The 27668-nt window shown below is 44.1% G+C and overlaps 2 protein-coding genes across 4 annotated transcripts in view; both read right to left on the minus strand.

Annotated features, from left to right (window-relative positions):
* kcnq3 (potassium voltage-gated channel, KQT-like subfamily, member 3) overlaps nt 1-27668 on the minus strand; it is a 124489-nt gene that overhangs the window by 40325 nt on the left and 56496 nt on the right. Inside the window, exon 1 of one of the 3 annotated variants that reach the window (XM_078934432.1) lies at nt 18359-18506. The exons of the other annotated variants lie outside the window; for them this stretch is intronic. Within the exon in view, the coding sequence (XP_078790558.1) occupies nt 18359-18381 (23 nt within the window). The 5' untranslated portion in view covers nt 18382-18506. Of the gene's footprint in view, nt 1-18358; nt 18507-27668 lie in introns of those variants that run through there. 3 annotated transcript variants of the gene reach the window in all.
* On the minus strand, nt 10168-11133 carry LOC111949062 (E3 ubiquitin/ISG15 ligase TRIM25-like). The gene has a single exon (XM_023965196.2). It carries the CDS (start codon nt 11071-11073, stop codon nt 10264-10266), a length of 810 nt encoding a protein of 269 aa, XP_023820964.1. The 5' UTR covers nt 11074-11133; the 3' UTR covers nt 10168-10263.

Consider the following 27668-nt stretch of genomic DNA (forward strand, 5'->3'; position numbering starts at 1 on the left):
TTTGTAATTGAGGCCAAACTTTATTAATTTCAACCATGTTTGAAAATCTTGTGTGTTGGACCGGACGGAAAAGGAAAGAAGGGAAGAAGAGAGAGAGATGTTAGAGAGGGGGGGGGGGGGGGGTGATAGTGAGAGGGGGGGGGTAAGACCATGAAGCAGCATAGAGCAGACAGGTTTACTGGTTGTTTATCATTACAGTAAGGTTCAAATGTAGTACAAAAAGGGCGGGGCCTGTTCACACACACTCAAATATTATCAACACACCTGCTAGCCGCAAAAAACGTCCACATGTCAACATGTACACAAAACAGATAGTGTTCACACGTATACTTATGCCTTAAAACCAACTAGTGTGAAATATTTCAGTCATTCAATCATACAAACTGTTAGAGCAAAGGTGAGCTAACACCTGTGCTCAGGTGAGTGTTTATGTTCTTCTAAAATGGATGGTGGAACGTGAAAAGGAGGGAGACTGCCCAGCCATCCCCACCCCAAGACGACCGCCGCAGCAGCAGCCGGAATCCCCCCAGCGCCACACGGGAACAGGCCGTGAACAACCGCCCCCCGGGCGACCAAGACCGCCACCCAGGCCAGGGCCAGCAGGACCGCCGTGAGGCCCCCAGAGCCAGAGAGCAGGGAGGCGCGGAGGGAAAGAGAGCGCCGCCCCAGCCCAACCAGGAAAGCAGCCCCCCCGCCGCCCCGGAAGAGCCCAACGCAGGGCCCCACCGGAGAAGGACGCCCACAGCCCCAGACGAGCACCCCACCACCACCCAGGAGTTCCGGGCATCCCCCCGCCCCAACCCCAGGTACGAGCCAGGACCCCCCAAGGGAGACCCGCTCCGCACTCCAGGTAGCCACCCACCCGGCCCACGGTTGGTCCAGGGAGGAGCAAGGCAGGGGCCCGCCGCCCCCGCCCAGGAGGGGGGAACCCCGGGGAAATAAGGGTGGCCCACAAGGGGTGTTGTAAATATGGCCCGACCAGGCTCGGCCACTGTTGGAAGTTTGGCGGGGCCCAGCACTCAGGGGCAAGGACCAGGACCCACCCCCCAGGGACACGAACACCCCCGGCTCAGGTGTAATGTGAACCCCCCCACCGTGCGGAGAGAGCACCGCCGGGCCCAGGGAGCCGGCACCCAGGGGACACGGCCGCCGTCGCCAAGGGGCCCGCACCCCCCACCAGGGAAGGTGTAGGGGACAGATGGACCTAGGTCCCACCTTCCTTGCAAAATGTGTGTGCGTGTATGTGTGTTTGAAAGGGTGTGTGTGTGCATGTGTGTGTGTTTATGTTGGAATGTATATATTGAAGGGGGAGGGGTGTGTGTACTAAGGGGGGTGCAGTTAAAATTGGCGAGTATGGCACTAAGGGGACATCTCCTGATTACTCAGAGTGATGTCCCCTCACCCTCCCCACCAAGGGGCCCCTAAATGTCTAAGGTGCGGTTAAAATTGGCGGGTAGGGTGCCAGGAGGACATCTGCTGCTTGCTTGCAATGATGTCCAAGCACCCCCCCTACCAAGGACCCTACATGTCTAAGGTGCAAATAAAACCGAAAGAGGGGGGGCCCACTCCATACGGCAACCATAGGAGGGGGTAGGGAGCAGCGATGATCAATGCAGAATGAGGAGGAAGAGCAACCTTCATCCATCCCTGATACAACAAAACTCTGAAACACTGAAATACCATCCAAATCTTAATTTTCAAATCAACATCATTATATTTACAATAAAAAAGTAAAGTATTTTTAAATCTTGATCGTTTAAATTATCTGATTATCCTAAAAGAAACTGATTTTATGAACAAAATCAGAAGAATCAGGTTGATAAACATGAATAAACTGTATAATAAACCATTGATCATAAGTTTGCTGAATTGTAACAACTGTCTCTGAAATCCCAGCATACCTTTGCTAATGATTGTATTTTGAATTACAGATATGTTTATTTTTCTACAGTTTATTGACAGACAAAAATATTGAGCTTGAGCTTGTTTCACCAATTTTTTATTTTTTTGTAAAACATGAATGAGTTTAGTAATTGATTAGCTATTTAATAAAGCCTGCTATAAAGGGTTTTTCAATTTTTATTTTATACGAAAAACTGGAGATTAGATCATAAAATAAGTTGAACCACTTTGCATTAACAGCATTTCTTCTACGGAGTAAAAACGTTTTTATCATTTTATTTGGGGGCTACCATTGAGAAAAAAAAGTGTTATTGACTTAGAATTGATCTTTAACACGATGTAAAATTATTCATACATTCACTTATCTTTTTCCGTTTTGTCCCTTTTGGGGTCACAGGGCTGCCGCACTTATGGGCAAAGGGAGTGGACATCTTGGACAGGTCGTCAGTCTGTCGCAGTAAAATTATTAATCAATTAATTAATCAACTGTTATGTATGTCATATTTTCGCTGCAAAAACTGTCTTTTTTGTTTTTTTTTACGTCACCAAAACAAAAGGTCTTTTGCAAATCAATATCTACGGATGGACAGATGGATGGTTCTTGAGATTTCTAAGCTCTTTCATAATAAAAGCAAAATTAATATCAAATGGAATCAAATTCAGTCATTTGTCAGCTGTTTGCTAGGATGTTTTTAAAATTTCTTATCTAGATAAAGGTTCTAATATCAGCTCAAATAAATATAAATCGTTGAAATAAGTTAATTTATAGAATTAAAATCTTGATCTCCAGCAGCTTGGTTCAATCATTCCAGGAAAGTTGAACTATTTATCAACCCGTTTGATCCATGGTTGGTTGACTGAAAGCTGACTGTCCAATCCTGAGCTCTAAATCAACCACAGTTGGTGGATTCCAACTGACTGATGGCTGGTTCCACAAATTTACCTTTTTTCTTTTTAACTGGTTTGAATAAGGCCAATGGAAAGAGGTGTGTCACATGACCCTAAAAAATGTCACAGATGTGGGCAGTCTGTGGTTGGACATCTGTCTAAATAATTCATAATTAGAGCATTTTAGTTAAATGTAAATTTACTTAAAAAGCATCTGCTTTCTGAACCCCTCCAAGCGTCTTATTTCTGTCAGTGTCCAGGTTCGAGTATCTGCTTCCTATCCATGTCCAGGTATGAGTATCTGATTCCTGTCCATGTCCAGGCATTTGTGTCTGATTCCTGTCTAAGTCAAGGTATGAGTGTCTGCTTCTTGTCCATATCCAGGTATGAGTGTCTACTTCCTGTCCATATCCAGGCATACGTGTCTGCTTCCTGTCACCCATAGCAAAGCAAAACTGAAGATGAGATCTCGTTTCTGTCACATTTACGTCTCCTAGACATAAATGAGAACTGTTTGAGACTAAACTGCTTTTCTCATTCTTCTCAAACATTTCTCCTGAGAAATAAGTCTCACAGTGAGCACTGTTTGAGATCTCAAAATTCTCTCACAACTGTCTCTTCTCCAGATCTCAATTGAGAGAAAAATGAGCCATATTATGTTGCGCTCAAGTTTGTCTCAATTTGATATCCTTACTTCAAATCCCTATCTCAGTTACGTCTCAGTGAAAGACATAAATGGTTCTGTCTCTGGTTGCTCAATAATTTAGATCTTGTTTTAGCCTATTTTTTTATTGTCTCAGCAAAAAGAAAAATGAGAGTAGTACAAGCCCTAAAATGAGTCTTATGATGACACCATTACAGTTCATCTCGAGAAAATAATATTTTTTATTTTATTTATGTTCAACTTAAAAAAGTTGTTTATTGCTTACATATTTATATAACTTAATTACAATTTCAAGAAAAAAAAGTTAAATCATTAAGACGGTCATGTCCTCAAAAGACATATTTTTGAAACTTGTCAGCAAATGTAGGGCAGAGCAGGTTCTAAGGCCACTGCTATGATCTACAGTATGCGGACTGGTTTCTCTTCCATCTTTTTTCTTATTTTTAATCTTAATTTGGTTCTCAAATTGGTTCATGGATTTGATAGTCTGCAAGTTTCAGAGAATGTTTTTATGTTTATGTTTTTATAATGTTTTTTTTCAGTGTGTTGTTTAAAATCTGGAAGTATTCATGACCAGCATGTCAACCAGATTGAGTACGCCACGGTTCATGTACTTAATGCATTTAATATTTTAAAAAGTGTCTAATACTGCTACCGCAATTCAAATGCTGTACTGATGATGGTGCTGCCCAAATAAAGTGTAAAGCATTTACATTTCTAGTTTTGTTTTACTGTTACTGTATATCAGTGGTTTCCCATCCTGGTCCTTGAAGGTCACTGTTCTGGATGTTTTAGCTGTTTTCCTGCTCCAACAGATCTGCTGCAGTGGTTGAATTGCCTCCTCAAGTTCTGCAGGAGGTGGTTAATCACCTGTTGATTCACATCTGGGGAGCAAAGAAACATCTAAACCCTACAGGATGGTGGCCCTTGAGGACCAGGATTGGCGACCATTGCTATAAAAATAAATTCTCTTTTCTTTCTCAAATATATCTCAAATATTCTCATTAACGGCTTTGGTTAGACATTCAAGAGAAATGATTAAGACATGAAAGAGACATCAGACAGACAATGATGAGATCTCTTTTAGGACTCATTCTTCTCAGATTTGTCTCATGAGCGTCTTAGGTTCGTCTCTCCCACTTCTTAATTATTGCTCAAACCGTTATCTCAACTCAACCTCATTTGTCTCAGTGATGTCTTTTCTCATTATATCTTAACTCTTGCTCCTAAGGGACCCTTAGGAGCAAGAGTTAAGAAGCATATGATCACAGAATGATACGAATATGAGACGCTCAAACTGATCTCAAGAGACGAGATCAAGCAACATATGAGCAACAGATTTTTCCTATGGGCAGTGTCCAGGTTCAAGTGTCTGCTTCCAATCCATGTCCTGGTATGAGAATCTGCTTCCTGTTTATGTCCAGGTATAAGAATCTGTTTCCTGTCTATGTCCAGGTATGAGAATCTGCTTCCTGCCCATGTCCAGGCATAAATGTCTGCTTCCTGTCAGTGTCCAGGTTCGAGTGTCTGCTTCCTATCCATGTCCAGGAATGAGAATCTGCTTCCTGTCCATGTCCAGGCATACGTGTCTCCTTCCTGTACTCATGAGGGGTCTTTCTGTATTTGTGTAGGTACAAGTTTCTTTTTCCTGTCCTTGTGCAGCAATGAGTATCAACTTCCTGTCCCCCTGCAGGAAGGGGTTTACTTCTCTTCCTGCTTTCCGTCTTTGTTCAGGTCCAGGCACACTAGCTTGTGGCCAGATACCTACCAGAGGTCTTGTCTTCTTGCAGGTTAGAGCCTCCGTTTGTCAGCACAGCCTGAGGGTGCAGTGTCATCTCCCCGGGGCTTCAACTTTATTGATGCCTCGGCTGTTGAATTATTTAATGATTGATTTGCGATTGACAGCTCGGGTTGCAGGAATCTGGTGTAATTTGCCTGTTCCTGTGAAGCCAGCATCCCTGCTGACAGGAGCTCGAATTTCTCAGTGATCCACCTCCCCCTTCATCGGGGGGAGGATCATATCTAGGGTGTGATTTGTGATTTGCTGATCAGGCAGAACTGTGTTTTACGGGAATGTCCGTATCCGTGCAGGTGGGACTGGCTGAGTGCAGCCTCAGCAACATGACAGCTGACAGCTTCATTGACGTATGAACACGTTTGAGGTGGAGGTGAGCAGCTTAACAGTAAACTCTCAGCTGCTTCACACCTACACCCAACAGACAATCATTTTTCTTAGGAAAAAGGGGTAAAAGTGTGACCTTCAGAATAAAAGCAGAGTAGAGCAAACACAAACCTCCACACGATTCTTTAAAACGGACAATCAGAAAGATGTTAAGTTACGTTCACACCTCCTGTTATTGCGTGTTTAAGTGGCCACTTCCAATTAAAAGTATATGTAAACACATGAAGACACGCGTTTCAGGCTTTCTAGCGTCGAAGTTTCTACGACTGTACCAAATACATGGCAACTGAACGTACATGAACAGTTAAACCAGGTTGAGGTTTGACCAATCAGGAACTGTGTGTCCGTGGTCTAAGTCACAACTGCCTTTACGGGTGGACACAGACTAGCTGTGAGGGGAAAAATGGTCAAACTTGTTCGGGGCACGCAGGCAGCCCACGCCAAATATCAAAGTTTGAGACCGCTAGTTGAGCCTATAGAGAAAAAATGTTCATCCACATTTTTTAATACAGACATGCTGCAGCTGACTGGTCATAGTGAACACCTAAACAACACTAAAGTAAGGGTGAAGTAGGTGAGATGCAGCCATGTTGTTTATGATTTTTTACCTCTTTTCAACACCCCAAATCCTGCGCACAGTGCAGGGAAGCCTTTTAGTGCTGTTTATGGAATACGTGCGTGCTCCTTGCGAGCAACCTGACTGTTAAAAGCTCTGAACTTAGACAATCAGAGCATTTGTGTTTACAACCTACAGGTGTCCTACGGGGACTTGCATGTCAGCTGCACACCCCATGTGTGCAGCCTTCAGATGCGGTCAAATAAGATACAAAAGCTCACTTAGCATTGACTCGAGTGTGGCTTCAGGATACTGCATGACAGCATCACCTGCACGCAGGTGATGCTGTCGTACACCCGTACAGGTCCATGCGACAAAGGCTTATGATGTCTTCATCGTTACATGTCACCTCTGACATCTTCCTCAGGCAGGGCCTGGACTGATTTAAAGCTCAACAGTTTTATTAAAACCAGCCAAACCTCCTAGTTTTATTCTGAAAACTACTTTTACCTGCTAAAGGTTCAGCTCCTGAATTTGACGCAAACCAGCAAGTACCAAATGACGTAAAAAGTCTTTAGACTCAAAACTCAATTTAAAAAGACGAGATGCACAAAACGAAGACAGATTTTCAAGTGAAGAGTGAAAAACCTGGTTCTCCTCAGTGACACGGTGAGTTAGGCGCATTTAAACCCAGGGATCGTTAACTCAGTGATCCACTGACTGACCTCTATGACGGACAGAATTAAAGGTAATTTTCAAAAGCACATAAATCATTGTCTAACATCAGTGATTCTGTTTATTACAGCAGATCGGTGAGTTTTAGATTGACAAAGTTCTGTCAGGAATAACAAATTTCTGTGAAAGAAAACGTAAAGGTAAGACTGCAATTATTATTATTTTTTTTTTACTTGAAGATGATTTATGATAGTGAAACACGAAGTTTAATTTGGACTTCAAAGCTTTTATTTCTCCGGCTGCTCCTACCTGCTCTATGGTTACAGTGATCCACTTCAATCTGCCAAATCTTTGCTTGTAGCTGCATAACAACAAGATTTGCTGACTTCTTTGTAGTTTGGGGATAATTTATATTTATTGGATTAAAGGAACTTTTTTCCTGTTCTTTAATGTTTTTCATCCCTGCCCTTTGGCAGTCAGAACACAGACTGAAGAAGCAGGTTAACAGAACTCGACACAAACCCGGATCAGGACCTTCATCTGAACGCAGTGACTTAATAACCAGCTGGAAATGCTGCACTGTGATCAACTATTAAAGAAGAGGGTTTCTTCTTTGTGCCGCTGATTTTTAAAGAGCCTGAACAAAGTCATTAGTGCTGCTAATAGGATTTATTAGAGCTTAATTTAGAGCCCATTTAATTAAAAAAAAAAAGCAGGAGCAGAAAAGTGAAGTGACCTGCTGGATGAAAAACTTCATGAATTACAGTTTACTTGCTTTCATAACAGCAACGTTTCATATTCAGTGGTGGAAATCCAAGAGAAGGAAGGAGATCCTGCAGTGACCGGTGACGTCAAGAAATTAACAAATGCATGACATGGCGAAGATATTAGATCAAACAGAGTGAAGGAACATCTTCTGGTTTCCTCTAACACACACGTCTGACGTCATCTTTAAGGATTAAAGAACAAATCTCAAATCTGAGATTTTCTAGTCGTATAATTAGGGTCATTTCACAGGAAATGAGGTGCAGAAGTGCCTTTATTAACAAATGGAAGAAAACAGGAGGGAAAGACAAACATGGTTGCTGCTGTCACAGCCTTAAAATAAAAGTGTGTGAAGCTGAAGAACGATGGCAAAAAGAAACAAAACCAAACGATTTCAGAAAAAGTGATGGCTTACGGGAATATAAACTTTAGAAATGATCAAAGTAACAAAGATTTTTGAGAGAAAAACCTTAAATAAGCAGAGAAAAAACACAAAAAGCAAAGAAACAAGACAATAAAAACACAGAAACACTAGTCTTACATGGTGGAATAAAAAAACAGGAAAGCTTGTAAAATAAATGTAAACAGATAAGAAAACAATATGGTGGGTAAATCCAAAGTGGAAAGGCTACAAAAAAGTTATATGTATGAAACATGAACATGCAGGAAGAACAGGGGCGGAGCTACAGGGTGAAATGAGAGTGCGGCTGCCACAACTGCATGAAGGTTTGCCCCGCCCACTTGCCAAACCAAATGTTTTGAGTCAACATTGACACAGCATTGTCTGTATCTTCCACTCCTGGTCTATTTACTTTCTATTTCTATAGATGAACATTTTTCAAGCATGAGCTTCTAGGAAGGGTCTGTGGCAGAGCACCATCCTGTTCCTCTTTGCAAAGACCCGCTCGTGCTGGAGCGTCTGCTTTGAGCAACAGCCTCGCAAAAAAAAAAAAAAAAAAAAAATGTAAGTTGTGCAAAAATAAAAATCTGTAATATTAGTTGTACGTGCACATTATTGGGGCCAACAAGGTATGTTTATAACATTTGAGTGTGTGTGTGGATAGGCCCCACCCCCCTCTAGATTTGTATTACATCTGAACCATAATGGTTATAACCATCCAGCAACTTGTTGCTTTATGCTGCTTCATGGTTTTATCCCCCCCTCCCCTCGTATTATCACCCTCCTACCCCCCTCTCTCTCTAACATCCCTCCCTTTTCTTCCCTTCTTTCCTTTTCCGTCCGGTCCAACACCCAAGATTTTCAAACATGGTTGAAATTAATAAAGTTTGGCCACAATTACAAAAGGGGTTTATTCAGACATACCTCTGGTTTGTCTGGTTTGCCAGGGCCGGCAGGACCGCCGCGAGGCCCCCAGAGCCATAGAGCAGGGAGGCATGGGGGGACAGAGTGTGCAGCTCCAGCACAACCAGGAGAGCAGCCCCCCCGCCCCAGAGGAGCGCCCACAGCCTCATACGAGCACATCATCTCCACCCAGGAGTTCTGGGCATCCCCCTGCTCTAACCCCAGGTACGAGCCGGGACCCCCCAAGAGAGACCCTCTCCGCGCTCCAGGCAGCCACCCACCTGGCCCACGGTTGGTCCAAGAAAGAGCAAGGCAGGGGCCAGCCGTCCCGGCCCAGGAGGAGGGCACCCAAGAGAAAAGGGGGTCCACAAGGGGTGTTAAAAAATGGATGGTGGAGTGTGAAAAGAAGGAGGGAGAGTGCCCAGCCACCCCCATACCAATACCCCCGCCGCAGCAGCCGCGGTAGCCAGAACCCCCAAAGCCACAAGGCAGCAGGCAGAGAACAACCGCCCCCCGGCGATCAGATCCGCCACCCAGGCCAGGGCCAGCAGGACCGCCGCGAGGCCCCCAGAGCCAGAGAGCAGGGGGCATGGGGGGAACCGGGTAGGTGGCTGCCTGGACCCCCCAAGGGGGCTCCAGGCAGCCACCCACCCGGTCCACGGTTGGTCCAGAAAGGCGCAAGGCAGGGGCCAGCCGCCGCCACCCAGGAGGGGAGCACCCCGGGGAAAAGGGAGGCCCATGAGGGTTGTTGTAAACATGGCCCGACCAGGCTCGGCCACAGTTGGCAATTTGGCAAGGCCCATCACCCGGGGGCAAGGACCAGAACCCACTAAGGTGTGATGTGATCCCCGGCTTCTGGCCTTGCCAGAAAGCTCAGGGATCCCTTTCCCTGCATGGAGAGAGGGCCGCCGGGCCCAGGAAACCAGCACCCAGGGGACACGGCCCCGCTGCCAAGGGTCCAGTACCCCCAGCTTACTGGCCAAGGGCCCTACATTTCTAAGGTGCAAATAATATGAGGATGGGGGTAAGGTGGGGACAGCTGGTAGACTGTCCCCCGGTGGTCAAACAGCCATCCCCCAGCATAGGGCCCAGGTCCCCCCAGCCCAGGGGTCCCATCCCCGGAGGCGCCGACACCCCAGGCCCAGCACCACCCACCCCACACAGAGAGAGAGGAGCCAGAAATCCCCCCCCCCCCCCCCCCTTCGGGACAACTCCAGGCCCCCACCCCCAGGCGCCGGCCCTGGGAGAGCTCTGGTAAGGCCTCGACGGGACCGAGGCAGCGAACCGGCCGGGCAACTGCCAATTGCCTCAGCGCAGACCCCGACCCGTCAAACTCCCCCACAGCACAGGGCCGACAAGCTCCACCCCAGACCCCGCAGCCCCAGTGGATGACACCCAGAGTGACCGGGGGCCCCCAAGGGGGTTGCCCCGCCCCGTCCAGGAGCCAGAGAAGGGTTGATCCCAGCCCCAGGTGTAGATGGGCAGCCAATCCAGCACTGCTGGACGTCCCCCCCCGAGCAGGGCCCCCCGCCCTGACTCTCCTCCAGCTCTCTCTGCCTCTCAGTCCTTTCTGCTGCAGCTGAGACTGTGTCGTGGCCTCTATGTTCTTCCACAGAGCAGAGATAACAGATACACTTCTGATCAGTGCGACAGAACATCTTCATCACCTCATCATGACGGGAGCAGATGTTCTCCTGCAGGTTCTTGGAGGGTTCCACCAGCTTGTGTTTCTTGAATGCAGCTGCATCCAAATGAGGCTGAAGGTGTTTCTCACAGTAAGAGGCCAGACAGATCAAACAGGACTTGATGGCTTTCAGTTTTCTTCCAGTGCAGACATCACAGACCACATCTTCAGGTCCAGCATAGCAGAGATCAGCAGGAGGAGCTTGGAGTCCAGTCTTCTTCAGCTGATCCACTAAATCTGCTAACATGTTGTTTTTCACCACAACAGGCCTCGGTATGAAGGTCTTCCTGCACTGAGGACAGCTGGGGATTTTCTCCTCTTCATCCCAGAATCCTTGAATACACTTCATGCAGTAGCTGTGTCCACAGGGAATAGTCACCGGATCCTTCAGCAGATCCAGACAGATGGAACAGCAGAAGGTTTCTTGATCCAGATCAACTCCTTTCTGCGCCATTTCTCCTCTCAGACACAAAGACTGTTTGCGTTTCACTTCCTCATAAACCAGTTTGACTCTAATCCTCCGATCAGGTGTTTTCACTGCGAGTTCAGCCAATCAGCTTCTCTCTTCCTTTCCTGTTGGTTACGCCCATCATGACAGAGGAGGAGCTCCAGATCAGGAAGAGGAGAACTTTAGAGAAAGTGGCTGTTAAACTTTTCAGAAAGAGAAAAAGAAGACATCAAATGTCTTCTCCTTCATCAGATCCAGACAGATGGAACAGCAGAAGGTTTCTTGATCCAGATCATTCGTGGTCATTTTGCTTCAGAGTTCCAGTTGAAGAAGCTGCAGTTCTTTCTACAGTGAAGGTTTCCTCACAGCTTGTTTCCCTTCAGACTTTGAACTTTCAAATGTTTTGTCATCAAGAGGATTTCAGGATCAGATTTCAGGACAGTCTGTGGTTTCACAGAAGACTTTATTGACACTCAAACATTTATTAGTTTTAATGAAATTGCATCAAAGTAATTTAAATTGGTTTGAACACGTATTTGTTTTCATCTAACTGTGAACTCAAACAGGCTGAGAAAACAAGGACAGATTTAAATGAAATCCCAACAAAAACAGCCTGAAAACATTAAGTTTTGGATTATTGTCATTATACATCAATGACATTAAAGGGCATATACCATGCAAAATCTATCTTTGGAGCTTTTAAGTGTAATATAATGTTCAGTTTGGATGTTGTTTGTTTTCGTGGGTGAAATGCAGACACGCTGCAGGCACGCCGGCTTTAGGTTGACGTCATGAAATGGGCAGCACCCACACGGAGCGAAAGGCGCTGCCTCAGAGACTGGGTCATCTTACTTCCAGGTTGGAAAAGAGCTCAGGAAAAGGACTCACAATTAACAAAATATGTAATATATATTTGCTTTATATGGATAATGTTTACTATAAAAGGCTTTATAACATGGTTTATGCCCTTTAAAGCTACAGCGCTCTCATGAGGGAAGGGGGCAGGGGGATTCAGTACAACATCTCACAGTTTATGGTGTAACACCGGCTCTGTAATGCTAAAAAAGACACTGATAAAACACAGTAGATTTAATTCTGGTATTATTTAGAAAATACTGCTTTTTTTTTAAATTAATGTCCAATCAATTTATTTTGTTGTATTTATCCGCCACGTCCTAAAGTCCAATTTTCCGACTTTAAACCGGTCTGTGTTTACATATAGGCAACACACGGAACATCTGGTTAGCATAGCATCATTTCCATCAAATCTTGAGGTTTGCAGGCAGCTCGCAGAGGCTCGCAGGCCCATGGGGGGAGCCCTGGTCGGGTCCAGCCCAAATTAATGACATGGGACAACTCTACTGTGGGCCCATCACGCGTAGGAGACCTCAAAAGGGGCCGGTGCAATGTGGTTTGCGTGGCAGTCAAAGGCGGGTGCCTCAGCGGCCCAAACCCCAGTCATGGAACTTGGCTTTTGGGACATGGAACGTCACCTCTCTGGGTGGGAAGGAGCCTGAGCTTGAGGCTGAGAGATACCGGCTAGATATAGTTGGGCTAACCTCCACACATAGCCTGAAACTCAGTCCTTTGAGAGGGGTTGAAATCTCTACCACTCTGGAGTTGCTCATGGTGGGAGGCAGCGGGCTGGTGTGGGCTTACTCGTGAGCCCCCATCTCAGTTGCTAAGTGTTGGAGTTTACCTTGGTGGACGAGAGGGTCATGTCCCTCCGCCTTTGGGTGGGGGACAGGTCCCCGACTGAGGTTTCGGCTTACGGGCCAAACAGCAGTTTGGAGTACCTTCTTGCCTTCTTGGTGTCTCTGTAAGGGGTACTGGGAAGCCATGTGGGACTTCAATACCCCCATGGACAATGACAGTGGCACCTGGAGGGGCGTGATTGGTAGGAAAGGCCTCCCTGATCTGAACCCGAGCAATGTTTTGTTGTTTGACTTTTGTGCTCAGCATAGTTTGTCCATAACCATGTTTAAGCACCAGTGTGTCCATCAATACACGTGGCATCAGGACACCCTAGACAGGAGGTCAATGATTGACTTTGTAGTTGTTTTAGGCGACCTTTGGCCCTTGTTTTGGACACGCGGGTAAAGAGAGGGGCTGAGCTCTCCACCAATCACTACCTGGTGGTGAGCTGGATTCGCTGGCGGGGAAGGAGGTCGGTAAGACTTGGGAGACCAAAACACACTGTGAGGGTCTGCTGGGAAAGTCCGGCTAAGCCCTCCGTCAGGGAAGTCTTTAAGTCCCACATCTGGGAGAGCTTCAAACAGGTACAGAGGGAGGCTTGGGACATCGAGTCAGAGTGAATCATGTTTTCCACCCCGATTGTCTCTGTTGCTGTTCTGAGCTGTGGTCCCAGATCTCTCGCAGTGGTCTGATGCCTGTCGCGGTGGTAACCCCCGAAAAAGGTGGTGGACACCAGAAGTAAGGGATGCCGTAAAGCTGAAAAACTGGTTGGCTTGTGGGATTCCAGAGGCAGCTGACAGGTCCCGTCAGTCTAAGCGAGCTGTGGCCGGGACTGTTGCTGAGGTATAAGCTCGGTCCTGGGAGGAGATTGGTAAGGCCATGAAGAAGACTATCCGTTGGCCTTGGAGAGATTCTGGCAAACTGTTTAGCCCCTCAGAAGGGGAAAGCAATTATCTGCAGGCACTATTTTCAGTGCAGGTTGGGAGCTGTTGACTTAAACTGTGAACATTGTCGGGTGGTGGAAAGAATACTTTGAGGATCTCCTCAATCCCACTGACATGCCCTCTTTTGAGGAAGCAGAGGATGAGGACTTTGGGGTGAGGCTGTCCATCTCCAAGGCTGAAGTCATTGAGGTAGTCAATGAGCTCCTCTGTGGCAAAGCCTCGGGAGTGGACGAAGTCTGCCCTGAATACCTCAAGTCTCTGAATGCTGTGGGAGTGTCTTGGCTGACATGAAAGACAGTTCCCGACTGCCACCTCATGGTTCTCGACCGGAGAAAGCTACTTTGCCATCTCTCGGTGGGTGGAGTATCCCTGCTCCAGGTGGAGGAGTTTAAATACCTTGAGGTCTTGTTCACGAGTAAGGGAAGGCATGAAATTGACAGGCGGATTGAAACAGCTCCATATTTATGTGGTCGCTGTACCAGTCCGTTGTGGTGAAGAGAGAGCTGAGCCAGAAAGCAAAGCTCTCAATTTACCGGTCGATCTTCGTTCCAATACTCACATGTGGTCATAAGCAAAAGAACAAGGTCCCGACTACAAACCTCTGAGCTTTTTCCGTAGGGTGGCTGGGCCTGGACTGGAAACTCCCCAGATCTTAATCCCATTGAGAACTTGTGGTCAGTCCTCAAGGGCCGGGTGGAAAAACAAAAACCCACTGATTCTGACAAACTCCAAGAAGTGATTCTGAAAGAATGGGTTGCTATCAGTCAGCATTTGGCTCAGGAGTTGATTGAGAGCATGCCTAGTCGAATTGCAGAGGTCCTGAAAAAGAAGGTCCAACACTACAAATACTGATTCTTTGCATAAATTTCATGTACTTGTTGATAAAAGCCTTTGAAACATATACAATGCTTATAATTATATTTCAGTATATCACAGAAACAACTGAAACAAAGATCTAAAGGCAGTTTGGCTGCAAACTTTTTGAAAACTAATATTTGTGTCTGGAAATAGATTGTAAACCGCTAAAGTTAAACAACATAAATGCTTAAAGTTATAAAATTGCTGTTATGCAAATAACCTGATAAGATCTAAGAAAATTCTAAAAAATATTCCACGACAAAGAATCCTTTTGAAGAAAGTCTACCACAGCTTAACGGAAATTCAAAAAAGAAATCAAAACCTTCAAAAAAGTAAAATTAGCTCTCAATAACGTGAAAAAAGATCTAAAAAGCTTTTAACTGGTTTCAAAATGTGCTAAAATTCTAAAAGCAGTCTTTCAAGCTAACTTGGTATGAGAGTCTGCTAAAAGGGCCAAAACAGAAGCTGAAAAATCCAGTGTTTCAGACGCATTGTGGTTGTTGTGTCAAAGCCCTGAAACCAACTGTTTAAACCAGGGGTGGGCAATTCCAGGCCTCGAGGGCCGGTGTGTCTGCATGATTTCCAGATAGTCTTGCCCTACTCATGGCTGATTACCTGGTTCAGGTGTGTCCAGCCAATAATCTTGCCCTACTCATGGCTGATTACCTGTTTCAGGTGTGTCCAGCCAATTAGAACATGCCAGAGCAGGGTATGCTGGAAAACATGCAGGAATGCGGCCCTCAGTGCCCACCCCTGGTTTAAACTATAGAAAGAACAACTAAACAAAACCTAAGCAGTCTAAGATGACTTGATGGTTAGCAACATTGACGTCTGGTTGGAGGGTTATTGGATCAAACTTTTAAAGGTTTTTAAAAATTACACTTAAATTTAAGTAAAATACATAAAAAGAGCAAAAATAAAGTAAAGTCCTTAATAGACAGTTTAAACTAGAAACTGCATACAATTTTAAATAAGTAGATGGCAAACAAGTGGGGTAAAATTATTTTAGCAGATTTTTTCCCATAAATAGAAATGGAAGTTAAATGATTATATGAGAGAACTAAACAAATTATCCACAGCAAACATGACCAAAAAATCTGAACAAAGCGGACTCATAAAACAAGGAGTGATAGAAGGAACAGAAACACATGTTGGAAGAAATATCTGAAAGAGATAAGTAGTAAACAAAAAAACAAAGAGATAAAGAAACACAGAGACAGGTCTCAAAGGAAATAAGGAAAAAGAACTGAAGCTACAAAAAGAACAAGGAAGCAGCAGAAAACAAAAATTGATTAAAGCAATAGAGAAAGAACGAGCAGAGGAAAGAGGAAGGACAGAGTGAAATAGAAGTACTCAAAGAGTTACTGCGGACACTCCACTTGATTTAAAGGGCATCACTCATCCATCAATCACCATATCAGAGCTCGTTCATCAGTCTGCTCGACTGTCACGCCCGCTTGGAAGTTATTAACAGAAAAATGAGGCGACGAAAAACCGCCTGCTCCCTGTTTCACACCCTGCCATTTGTGTTTGCCGACATGAAACCGCGCTTATTAACCCAATTCTGAAGCTGGGAGTGATCGTCATCCCCTCGGGGGGAGAGCGTCAGTACGACACCATGTCTCCAAGAGGGGGTGATGGAGATGAAAAAACAGACGTGGGGCTTAAAAAGATTTTTTTGTAGAGGTGAGACATGGACATGGAGACTTTATACTCTAATCTAGGGCCCCAAAGCAGGGATTCTTATTCAAGCCCATTTGAAATTTAAATAGAACACTTCACCCCCAATGACCTTTCAAAGGGATACAGCGTGGCACGCACCGACGTCTGACTTAAGTAGCCATGAACGAACAAGAGTGAAAGGAGCCGAGCTCCACCACTAAAACGATCAATTTTTTTTGCCCTCCGGTCAGTCAGATCACTACTGCAGGATCCAGATTCACATGGAAACAGTAACCAAGAGATTGGTAAAGGAAAAAAGAGGAAGTATTTCATTTTTTGTCATTAGCACAGAGTGAGTGTATTTCATAGTGGACAGACCCAGATTGTGGCACAATCATTCTTGATCAAATATATTTAATTTATCAATGCAGCAAGGTATTCTCTTTTCCCTGTGACTTTACTTTGATTTTTCTGGTGAGGAATAATTTCCCTGGAATGAAACACAAAAAGAAAAGAAGCGGAGAAATGGAATCTGTGAAGGAGGATCTGATGTGTAAAGAAATGTTTTTACTTTTTATGAGAATATGTCAAAGGTGGGTTGAGTTGTTAATGATGTCCAATGTGTGTTCAAGCAGCCACTTCCAGTGAAAAGTCTATGTGAAAGGGTGTTTCTGGCTTCCGCGTTCAAGACATTTGCGCTCATGGATAACTACATAAGTTTCTACCACTGTTTTCAGGCTCTAGGTACAAAACGTGCGGCAATAGGACGCGTGTTGAAACCTAAATCAGGTAGAAGTTTGACCAATCAGGGACTCAGGTTTGATAATGACAAATGGATGACGTCCCTTTTATTACGAGTGTAACATCTCTGAGGCATAGCTACAGTAAAAACCCGGACCAGTAGGTTAGACTATGACAGTGTTACAAAAACTTGTACTTTGGAAAACCTGAAAAGACTACAGACCACAATGTAGTTGAAAATAGTCGGCACATTCTTTAGATTGACACAAATGTGACACCTAACATACCAGTACATCCATCCATCCATCTTCCTCCCTTTATCCGGGACCGGGTCGCGGGGGCAGCAGTCTAAGCAAAGATGCCCAGACTTCCCTCACCCCGGCCACTTCCTCCAGCCCTTTGGGGGGACCCTGAGGCATCCCAGGCCAGCCTAGTGATGTCTCTCCAGCATGCCCTGGGTCTTCCCCGGGGCCTCTTCCCAGTGGGACATGCCCGGAACACCTCCCCAGGGAGGCTTCCATGAGGCATCCGGACTAGATGCCAAAGCCATATCAACTAGCTCTTTTCTGGCTCCCCTATCTCTAAGGGAGCGCCTGGCCACTCTACGGAGGAAGCTCATTTCAGCCGCTTGTATTGGGGACCTCTTGGTCATGACTCAGAGCTCATGACCATAGGTGAGTAGTGGAATCAAGATTGACCGGTAAATTGAGAGCCTTGCTTTTTGGCTCAGCTCTCTCTTCACCACAACGGACCGATACAGCGACCGCATACCTATGGACGCTGCCGTGATCCACCAGTCAATCTCACGCTCCGGTCTTCCGTCACTCGTGAGGCTCCTTCCCTGCCAGAGAGGTGATGTTCCATGTCCCAAAAGCCAAGTTCCATGACTGGGGTTTTGGCCGCTGAGGCACCCACCTTTTTCTAGTTTTAGTTCTAGTTGTTCAAGATCTAGTGCTAGTTGGTTCGTAAAAAGAATAAGAAGAAGCCCCTGCCTGTTTGTCCAGTGTGAACACCATAGGCTAAAAACACATTCAAGACTGGCGTATAGCGCAATCTTTAACACGTGTCACATGCCAGGTCTGTCTGTAGCTTCGAAGTTAATGCAGCATATTTAAGCTTTGAATCAATGAAAACTCCAAGAGTTTTGAATTGATAAAACATCTACAGATGATCCAGGTTACAATAAGGAAGCCTTGCAGCTGATCTGTTCTCAGCTGATCAGATAGCAGGAACTCAGCGTTAGGCAGTTTTTGCTTCATTGCATGTGTTGTGCTGCATCACTGCAGCCTCCTTGGTACTCCACTAAGCACTTGGTGACATGCATTGTGCATTGCTATGGCAACAGCTGCTCACTGCGCCGCACTGGAGCAACCCCTTCATCTCCACATTACCATTTCTCTACTTCTTCTGTCATGCGTCGGTCCAGTCAGGGATTGGCGGCGATCCCTCTTTTGTCCGTTTCCATGGTGATGCTGTCTGGCACCACGGCAGCGTGATGTGATTGAACTGTCTCAGAACTGCTTGTCGTGGATGCCCATCAGAGGTTCCTCTGTTGTTCACAACAGACTGCAGACGAAGTCCTCAGCAGTAACAACAGTCAGAATAAAATAAAATACATATTCTGCCTTAAAATCCTTTGACAAACATAAAATTAAAATTTTTACTCAAATTTTAAAATCCTTTACCTTAACCAGCAATTCATTCATTCGTTCATTTTCTACCGTTTTATCCCTTTCGGGGTCAGGGGGCTGCTGGAGCCTATCCCGGCCACTTGTGGGCGAAGGCAGGGGCCACGCTGGACTGTTCGCCAGTCTGTCGCAGGGAACCAGCAATTATATGACTTGTACGGAGTGATTTTTGTGCCAATATTCCAACCATAACACTCACTGTTTTGAGAGTAAAACTTTACAAATTCTGTGCTCAAAAATTTATTTTGCGCTAGCTTGAAACAGAAAAAAAGCACTTTAAATTAAAACTATATGCAATCAAAACAATTTTTACTCAAGAGAAAACTTCTCTCTTCTGCACTCAAAAAGAGCAGAGAGTTACAAATGTACCACAAAAGCCAGCCAATCACAGACGTAGACATGAAGGTTAATGTTGAGTGGTCAAAAATTTCTTCCCATTGTAGCCTGCCTCCCATCTCTCCTTCCGCTCATTGCTGCCATTATTCACTCCTCACTCTCATCTGGTACTGTCCCATCACTTTTTAAAATGGCAGCTGTTAAACCCATCCTGAAAAACCTGGTTAAGATCCCAACTTATTCAATAATCTCCGTCCAATTTCCAACCTTCCCTTCATTTCCAAAATACTTGAGAAAATAGTCGCCTCTCAACTCTATGATCATCTGAAACACAATAATCTTCTGGAACCTTTTCAGTCTGGTTTCCGCCCTCCCATAGCACTCAAACTGCTCTGCTCAAGATCACCAATGATCTTCTCATTGCAGCTGATTCTGGCCTCCTCACCATCCTCATCCTCCTTGACCTGAGTGCAGCCTTTGATTATTAGATTATTGTAATTCTCTCCTCTTTGGCCTCCCCCAAAAAACCCTCAATAAGCCAACTGGTCCAGAACTCAGCTGCCCGCATCATCTCCAGAACCCCCTCCTTCAGTCATATCACCCCGGTTCTCCACCAGCTGCACTGGCTTCCCATAACCTCCAGAATCCAATTCAAACTCCTTCTGTTCACCTTTAAGGCCCTCCATAACCTGGCTCCTCCTTATCTCTCCGACCTCATCCATATTAAAACCTCCTCTCGTTCTCTTCGGTCCTCCTCCTCTGTTCAGCTCTCTGTCCCTCCGGCCCGACTCGTCACAATGGGAAGCAGAGCCTTCAGCGGCTCGGCTCCCAAACTCTGGAATTCCCTCCCTCCTGATCTCCGTAACATAGACTCTCTTCCTACTTTCAGATCTAAACTCAAAACCCATCTGTTCATTTCTGCCTTCCCATCCTGATTTACTTTTCATCTTATCTATTATTTTTATTGTGCTTTTAATGTCTATTTTTAACCTTTGTTTTGTAAAGTGTCATTGGGTTCCTTGAAAGGCGCTTTAAATAAAATGGATTATTATTATTATTATTAAACCGGATCAATTCTATGAGCTGATTGGAAAAATACATTTTTACATTGCAAGAGTAAAATTGTTTTGTTTACACACATTTTTGAGTTTTAAGTGCAAAATAATTTGAACTCATACATTTCCAAAGTTTTCTGCTCAAAACAGTGAGTGTTGTGCTTGGAATAATGGCACAAAAATCCCTACATAGGCTTGAACTCCCGACCAATCTCCAAACTCCAACTGTTAGAAATAGTTTAAACATGGAAAAGAAATGTGATGCTGAACCAACTAGCAAAATGATAATGATGCTGGATTATACCTCAGTGCTGAAATGATCAAAAATAGCAATGCTAAACCACATGCTAAAATGCTAAATAAAGAGCATTAGCTTAACGTTTTAACACAGGAGATGTCAACAGCAACAAATACCACACCCTCTTTGAACTACCGTCGCTCTTCCGCCATTAATACAATTAACGTAATTTTAAGGGATTATGACGCAGAGAAAAGCGGTTTTCAAGCCTGGAACTGGGTCCCCCAACAAACTGAATGACTGCTTAAATTATAAGCTACAACTATTCGAAAAAGTTTAAAAACCAAAATGAAATTTTAGTGATCCTGAACCAACTAGCAAAACAAAAATCAGCAAAAACAGCTAAAAATGACTAAACCACTTGGAAGATGCTAAATAAAGCACTGAATGTCACAACTCTTTGAACAACCGTTACTCTTGGACCATTTACAGAATTCCAACTAATTCTGTCGTGGAAACAAATGCGGCATTTCTCCACGACAGAATTAGTTGGAATTCATTAGAATCCATTAAAATGACTGTGTGCCCAAATGACTGAATTGCGTAAACGGTTGAGTTACAGTAATGCAGAGAACGTCAACACTGGTGCTAAAGTTCTGGTGTTAAAGGGTTAAATTACCTTAGACCCCCTCCAATGAAAATTTTGTATTTGGCATTTTGCAAATCTTTTTAAAGCTTTTTTCTGATGATGGAGAAAATTAAGATTAAAATTGCATTTCTGAGCATTTCTATACTCAAATCCTTGTGAATCAGGAGCAGACGGAAAAATGCAGTTGGAAAGAGCCTGTAGCAGTGACGTAGAAGCTAGAATCGACGGGCCACAAACTCCCAACTCCATCCATTCTGATGCATCCACTTGTAGACAAGCAGATTCATGTACGTCTTTGTTTTCCTTGTCTGAGTTGGCATCTGTCTGTCTGGATAGCTCCAATGTTGCTGGCCATTTTTGTTGCACCGCTAATGTTCGCTTGGAGCTTTGAGGGGCTGTAAGCTAGTGGGAGAGAGTTTACACAAAGGTATGATGGGCTCACTCTGTGCTAATGGTCCCATCCACCACTCATAAGCACATTTCTAATGAACTACTGCCGCTCTGCAGAAACTATGTTCTAGAAAACAACACAGGTTTGTTTGTGTTTTGTTGGCTAAAACCAGCATAATAATAATTAAAGGACCACTGGAAACACTTTCAAAATAAATCAACAGATGATTGGAGTGAGTCTATAAGAAGCTGTATTCAATAAATGTAGTGTTTATGTGGGATGAACAAGTCAGCAAAACTAGGCTGGAATTCTAAGGATAATAAATTAAATAAGAATTTGTCGATTTAGCTTAAAGATTTATAAATGCATGGATGATTCTCTGACAGTGCTGCATGTCTTCAGTCTAGAGGGGCCAAAGCCCCCACTGGGCCCCTTTTGTTTTAACCTTAGCTCATCACAGACTTCCTGCAGAGCAGCTTTGCTCTGATCCTAAAGTTAAACTGCTCCATAACCGATCATCCTCCTCAGCGGCGGCCAGAGTTGCACTCTGGGTGTGATCAGGCACAAACAAACCCGACTGTTCTTGCCGTGACGCGCAGCAGACGGCCTCGCCGCTGTCTCGCACAGAAGGGTCTGTGAAAAATCAATTTCAACAGTTTATTTCCCACGGTGGCGTGGCGTGGCGTACACACGCTCCACAGAAGTGTGTTGGCGTGTTTGTCACTGGAGGAGGAATACTTTGGAATTAAATTTCACTGAGGACGGCCATTTCATTCTCGCGCAGATGGAAGCTGACTAGACGGCAGACTCCAAAACGCCCGCTTCCCTTCCAAATGCAGAGCTCCCTGCCTTGCATACAAATGGAGAGCAGGCAGAGCTTCAACCCTCGGTTGTATATGTGCAGCGGAATCGATGATGGGCCGCTGTAACTTAGATTTATCGACACTTACAGTGGGCCTCCTGCTACAGCGCGGGGCGTATTGGCATTTCGCTGGCATGCATCAAACACTGCGATGTGTAACAAGTGTCTTCCAGACACCCGGGGGAATTTACCCGTCCCTGGAAAAGCTCTGCATAGTTCTGTTGTCTTTGAGAGAAGTGATTGCTTTAGGACAGAGGCTATCTTCACCCTCGGTCCACCCTGTGTTCTGGCTTTTGCTGCTTTGACAGAGCCAACAAAAGCCAGAACATAAAAACTAATCGGCAGCTAACTATTAGTTTCTGCAAAACCCAGAAAAAGAAAGAAAGAAAACTGAAAATTACAGAGTTGAGTGGCGAAAAACTCACATCTGAAGGCCAAACAGGGAACTAATAACTCCCTTACAGCAAAATAAATGAACATCACTGAGGGCAAACAAAACAACTGAATTACTGAGCATCAACTTAATAACAAGGGACACATTTTTGAAATTATTTCAAATCTATAAAAACAATTTTAACCCAATCAGTTATTAAAATGTATTTTTCTGTCAGTCTGACTGTCTTTGCTGTTAGTCTTGAATGATTTATTTAATTTTCATTTTAATCAACTATGGCGCCATGAAAACTCTTAAACAAGAAAACTAATTTTTACACAATGAATGGCTGATGGACTGAACTGAAAGCATCCAACAAAAAATGTGTAAATCTGAATCAAAGAGGAGACATTTCCAAACCTGAATATCTCTTGACCGCTGCATACATTCCACTAATTTCACTCATTTTGGCGTCAACAGATGACATTTGGGGCTTTTTAATGATACAAAATGTGAAAGGTAGGGGCTCTGGGAATTGTAGTTTTTGGTGGATTACCCTTCCAGTGGGGTTCATCTCTGCCCCTTAATTGAGTTCCAGGTCAGAATTGACAGGTCTGTATTAATTTATCCTAAATTATTACAAAAATGCATTTTATTAACTCAACTTTCGTAAACTTTTAACAAAGTGGTCTTTAACATGAATATATAGACAGTGAAAAGTAACTGCAATGAAAATACAACCTGTTTATGACTAAAGAAAATCTGAGATGTTGATTAAAATAAAACAACAACACCCCTCTCACCCTTTCCATGCTTTCTCCCTGGTATGTGCTGGATTGTTTCAGGCTCCTCTTTGCACAGCCTAAACCAGGGGTCAGCAACCTTTACCCCTTTAAAGAGCCATTTGGAACAGTTTCCCACAGAAGTTAAAACACAGGGAGCTTTAACACCCTTTGGAAAACCCAGTGTTTCCAGTGAGTGGCATCATTTCACTTGTTTTTACTTGTTTTCACTCTCTTCCTCCTGCCTGCGCACATCCCAACAGTGTTAAAGGCACCACGACAATTTTAGAACATAATAATTATTTTACGAAACCACAGAGAACCGCAGCACAGAGATGAAAAAGCCGCAGGTTGCTGACCCCTGGTCCACACCTTGGTTCTTTGTCTGGTGTGATGGATCTGAGCCTCTACCGCTCTGGTGTTCAGGGCTTGTTCAGAGCTACAAGGATGAGTGCTTCAGTGTTGTCCTAAAATGTGATGGGACGATTTTCTTTTCTCTAGTAGTCAGGAGGATGTTAGGAGTTTCATTTTCAGCAAACAGAATGAGACGTTATGTCTGAAGTGGTTCTAAATTCATCTACATGTCACAAACATTTCAGTTTGCCACGTTTACACGTTTACACTAAATCAACTCGACACAGCCTTTAACTGCATTTTATTTGATGAAATAAGGTTTCTGTGAGTTTTGGATAATGATTACTTTTTTCCTCTAAGACTATTAGTTTGTACGATCAGGTGAAGACAGAGTTTCCTTCTTTGCCCCCACAATCCTGCAGCAAACCGTTTTCAGAGAAGTTCACTAAAGCTGAGGGAAACTCCAAAAAGGTCGTCATTGAGATGCCACATAAGGTCAAAGTAAGAGGTCAAGTCCACCATTGCATATGTTTTTACACCTTTATCCCAAAAAAAGGGGTGTGGTCGTGCATAAATGACATAGATCCCCTAAATCTGTCGACCTCACAGTGACCACAGCAGCAGCTGGACATGCTGGCTGAACTCCACCACACAATCCTCCTCACAATCCAGATCAACTGAGCGACTCGATCAGAAAGTTTCAGATTTTTTATGTTTTTTTTTATCCCAACTGAACCAGAAGAAATTCTTCTGAAAAAACTAGAAAAACAAAGTGAATCAGCCGCTCTGAATTCTTAAAATACCACATTAGAAGTGTGGCGTCTGCAGGATTAACGCCGATGCTTCGTTACTTTAGTCTGAAAAAACTTGAGCAGGAAAAGAAGCTCCACTGTAGAACATCTGTGCAGATCCTGTAAAGCAGACATGAAGAAACCCCTCCACAAGTTTATAATGTTTGCAAAGAAAACTTTTTTTTTTTATTTGAACGTTAGAGACTGAGATGCTTTAGTTGGAACATAAAATAGAGAGCATATATAGAGTTCCTGTTTCTCCAGCATGTCCACCATCTCCTGCCAGTAGCGCTTTTAGGCACGGGCGGTATTGGTGAACGCCCGGGGCACAAATTTAAAGGGGGCGGTGGCTCAGAAACCACAAAAAACATCTGCGCAACTATCAATTTTTTCTATTATCTGTTATATCACAGAGTTTGTAACGGCCTGAAACCAGCGAACTAACTAACTGAACTGCTCCCTGCAACTGCACAGGCTCCTGTCTTTGAGAAGGTGCCGCAAATGTGTGTGAAGAAAAATGGATGGGAAACCTATTTCATCTCTGACTTATTCAGAATAACTTTAGATTATTCTACAGGTTCTGTGGATACTATTTTCTTCGTATCGCAATTATTTCATAATAAAACTTTAAAAAAAAAAAAGGTTCTGGAAAAAAAAAAAGTACTTTTAGAAATGTCCTCACTCAGGAGGACGTGACCTAAGCCTGACCCCTGAACCCCAAACTGCAGACAGCAGCCGCATGCTGACTGCGGCTGCGCAGCCTGAACTGCGCTCTGTGTGAGCGCTCCTGCCGCAGCTGCTGCTGCTGCTGCTGTTTCTGGTTGTTTGTCCTGAAGACGTGTCAGGGCTCCAGTGGAATCGATGGTGCGGACGGTGGAGGCAGGAAGTCGTTACGGAGCGAGCTTAAACTGACGGGCTGTAAACAGAAGCTGAAGCAGGATGTCCCTGACACTGAGGAGACAACAGAAGCTGCAGCTCTGCTGCTGCACAGGCGGCATGTTGCCACTGAAAACAAGGAGGCAATTGAACAGAGGGGGAAGAGACTCAAATACGGAAAATCAGAAAAATTAAAGACCAGCTCAGATGAAAATGGTGTTTTTGACATGTTTTCTGACAACGGAGGACATTTATAAAGAAAATTAGGCTCAGAATTGTATTTCTGAGGATTTTATGGATTGAAATCCTTGTGAATCGAGAGCAGGCAAACAGTGCAGTTCTAAAAAGTTTGTAGTTTCCACGTAGGAACTACAACCTGAAGGTCCCTGCTCCGCTCCATTTGGATGCCTCCACCTCTAGACAAACATCCATTAATGTCTCGTCTGAGCTGACATCTGGATAGGAACTGTTTGGCTGGATAGCTTTAATGTTGCTCGTCCTTTTTGTTGCAATGTTCGGTTGGGGTTGTGAAGGGGCTGTAATGTCCTTTATGGAACATAATTACCTTCATACTGTAAGCTTGTGAGAGAGAGTGTAAACAGATGGATAACGGGAAGTATAACATCTCACTGTAAGATGCAACTCAGAGGCAAATTTCAGAAACTGTGTCCTAGAAAATGACAGAAGCTCAAAAGCGGCATGATCATAATTAAAAGACCACTGGGAAGAGTAGATCAATACAGCAGATAGCTCATTTTAACTACAGAATGGAACACCAGTTCAAGTAGTCTTTTTAAGAGAAGTGGCTTTGCAAACATCTAAATAAACTTTGTGATGCTCAACAGAAGCAAACCTGTGACCTGTTACACGAGGAAACAGGAAACTTGGAATCTTTTTTTATATTCTACAGTAACTAACAGACCCACAGGCTCTTCTTCCGGCTGATCTCACAGATTAGGACTTTTTCCTTCATCTGATTTTAACAAACATGACCTGTTCAGGTTTCAAAAATATTCTAAAAAAGTAGTGCTGCTCTTCTCTTTACTTCCTGGTTAAAAAAGTAGATCGTTGCACCAAAAACTGAAGCTAAAAGCTCAAAAAAAAAAGCTGCAGTCAGGAAATCAGCGAACGTTATTCTTTTCTTCAAATTAACGGTTCAAATTTGAACTTCAGGCATCCTGGAAGCTGCTACCTTTGATCAGACACGAATGAGTGAGCAACCCCCCCCATCTTTAATGCACAAGTCCTGTAGTCCACGGAGAGGACGCACCGCAGAGGCAGGGAGAGCCCACCAATGAGAGCAGAGCAGGAAACCACATCATGGAGCCTCAAAAATGTGTTTTATTCCACTGAGGGACATGAATAAGAAAAGGAAACAGGTAAAATTCACTGAGCGGAACAAAACATGCTAATCTTTTAAGTGATTTTCAGGACATTTATCACGAACTCTTGTCCAATCAGAAGCTTGGAAAGATGTGATCTTCTTCTGCTTCTCCAAAGTAACAAATCCAAATGAACAGAAATGACTTACATAGAAGAAAGTTACTAAATTTAATGATCTTTCCATCAAGCTTTCTCTTTTCTTAGCATTAAACACATGAAACACGTTTGTTTTTTTTCGTTTTTCTGCCATTTGTAGCTTTTTTTTCTGCTCGTTTGCTTTGTGTTTAAATGTGATGCATTGACAGAAAGAATATTTCAACAAAATCTGCACACTCCACCTCTCATCTGGAAAAGGAACTTATTCTGCGTAACATTTGCTTTTATTTTGAAAATATTTCATCCTGGTCAGTGTTCCTTCAACAAAATCAATATTAAGATTGAAGTTTCCCTGAGGATATCATTTTTTGTTCAGTCTTCCTGTCCAGTTTTACAGTTTAAGATCATTTAAACCCCCTGGACCCTCAAAGATCCGCTTGGATGTAAAATCACAAAAATGGAACTAGAAACAGTGGTTCAGCAGCAGATTCTGGTGCAGGATGCTGAACTGTGACGTTTCTGATGACTCACCCGAGTCGGGGGGTGTTTTATTTTGACAAATTTGCAGTTAAGGAGGAGCGTGTGTCTCCAAATGTGATGAAGCTGCGGTTCCTCTCCTCAGTGAGGAGGATTCGCCTGGAGAGAAACAAGGTCTCTAGCTGGACGGAAAGGTCTGGGGACACAAATGAAAGAAACACACGGGTGCAGAGACTCATAAAAACCTATGAGGAGATGACTTCAATTCTGCTTTACCGTTCTGTTTTTTTTGGGGTCAAACATTATAACTTGGCTCCTGATGTTCTGCTGCTCCTTTGCCATTCCTGCAG

The sequence above is a fragment of the Oryzias latipes genome, chromosome 17 (assembly GCF_053564925.1).
Source record: "Oryzias latipes strain Hd-rR chromosome 17, Olatipes_Hd-rR_3.1".
In the NCBI taxonomy this organism is placed as follows: Eukaryota; Metazoa; Chordata; class Actinopteri; order Beloniformes; family Adrianichthyidae; genus Oryzias; species Oryzias latipes.

Bases quoted from the DNA above. Each gene is read 5' to 3' on its own strand.
- LOC111949062 (XM_023965196.2), bottom strand. From the start codon at position 11,073: ATGGCGCAGAAAGGAGTTGATCTGGATCAAGAAACCTTCTGCTGTTCC.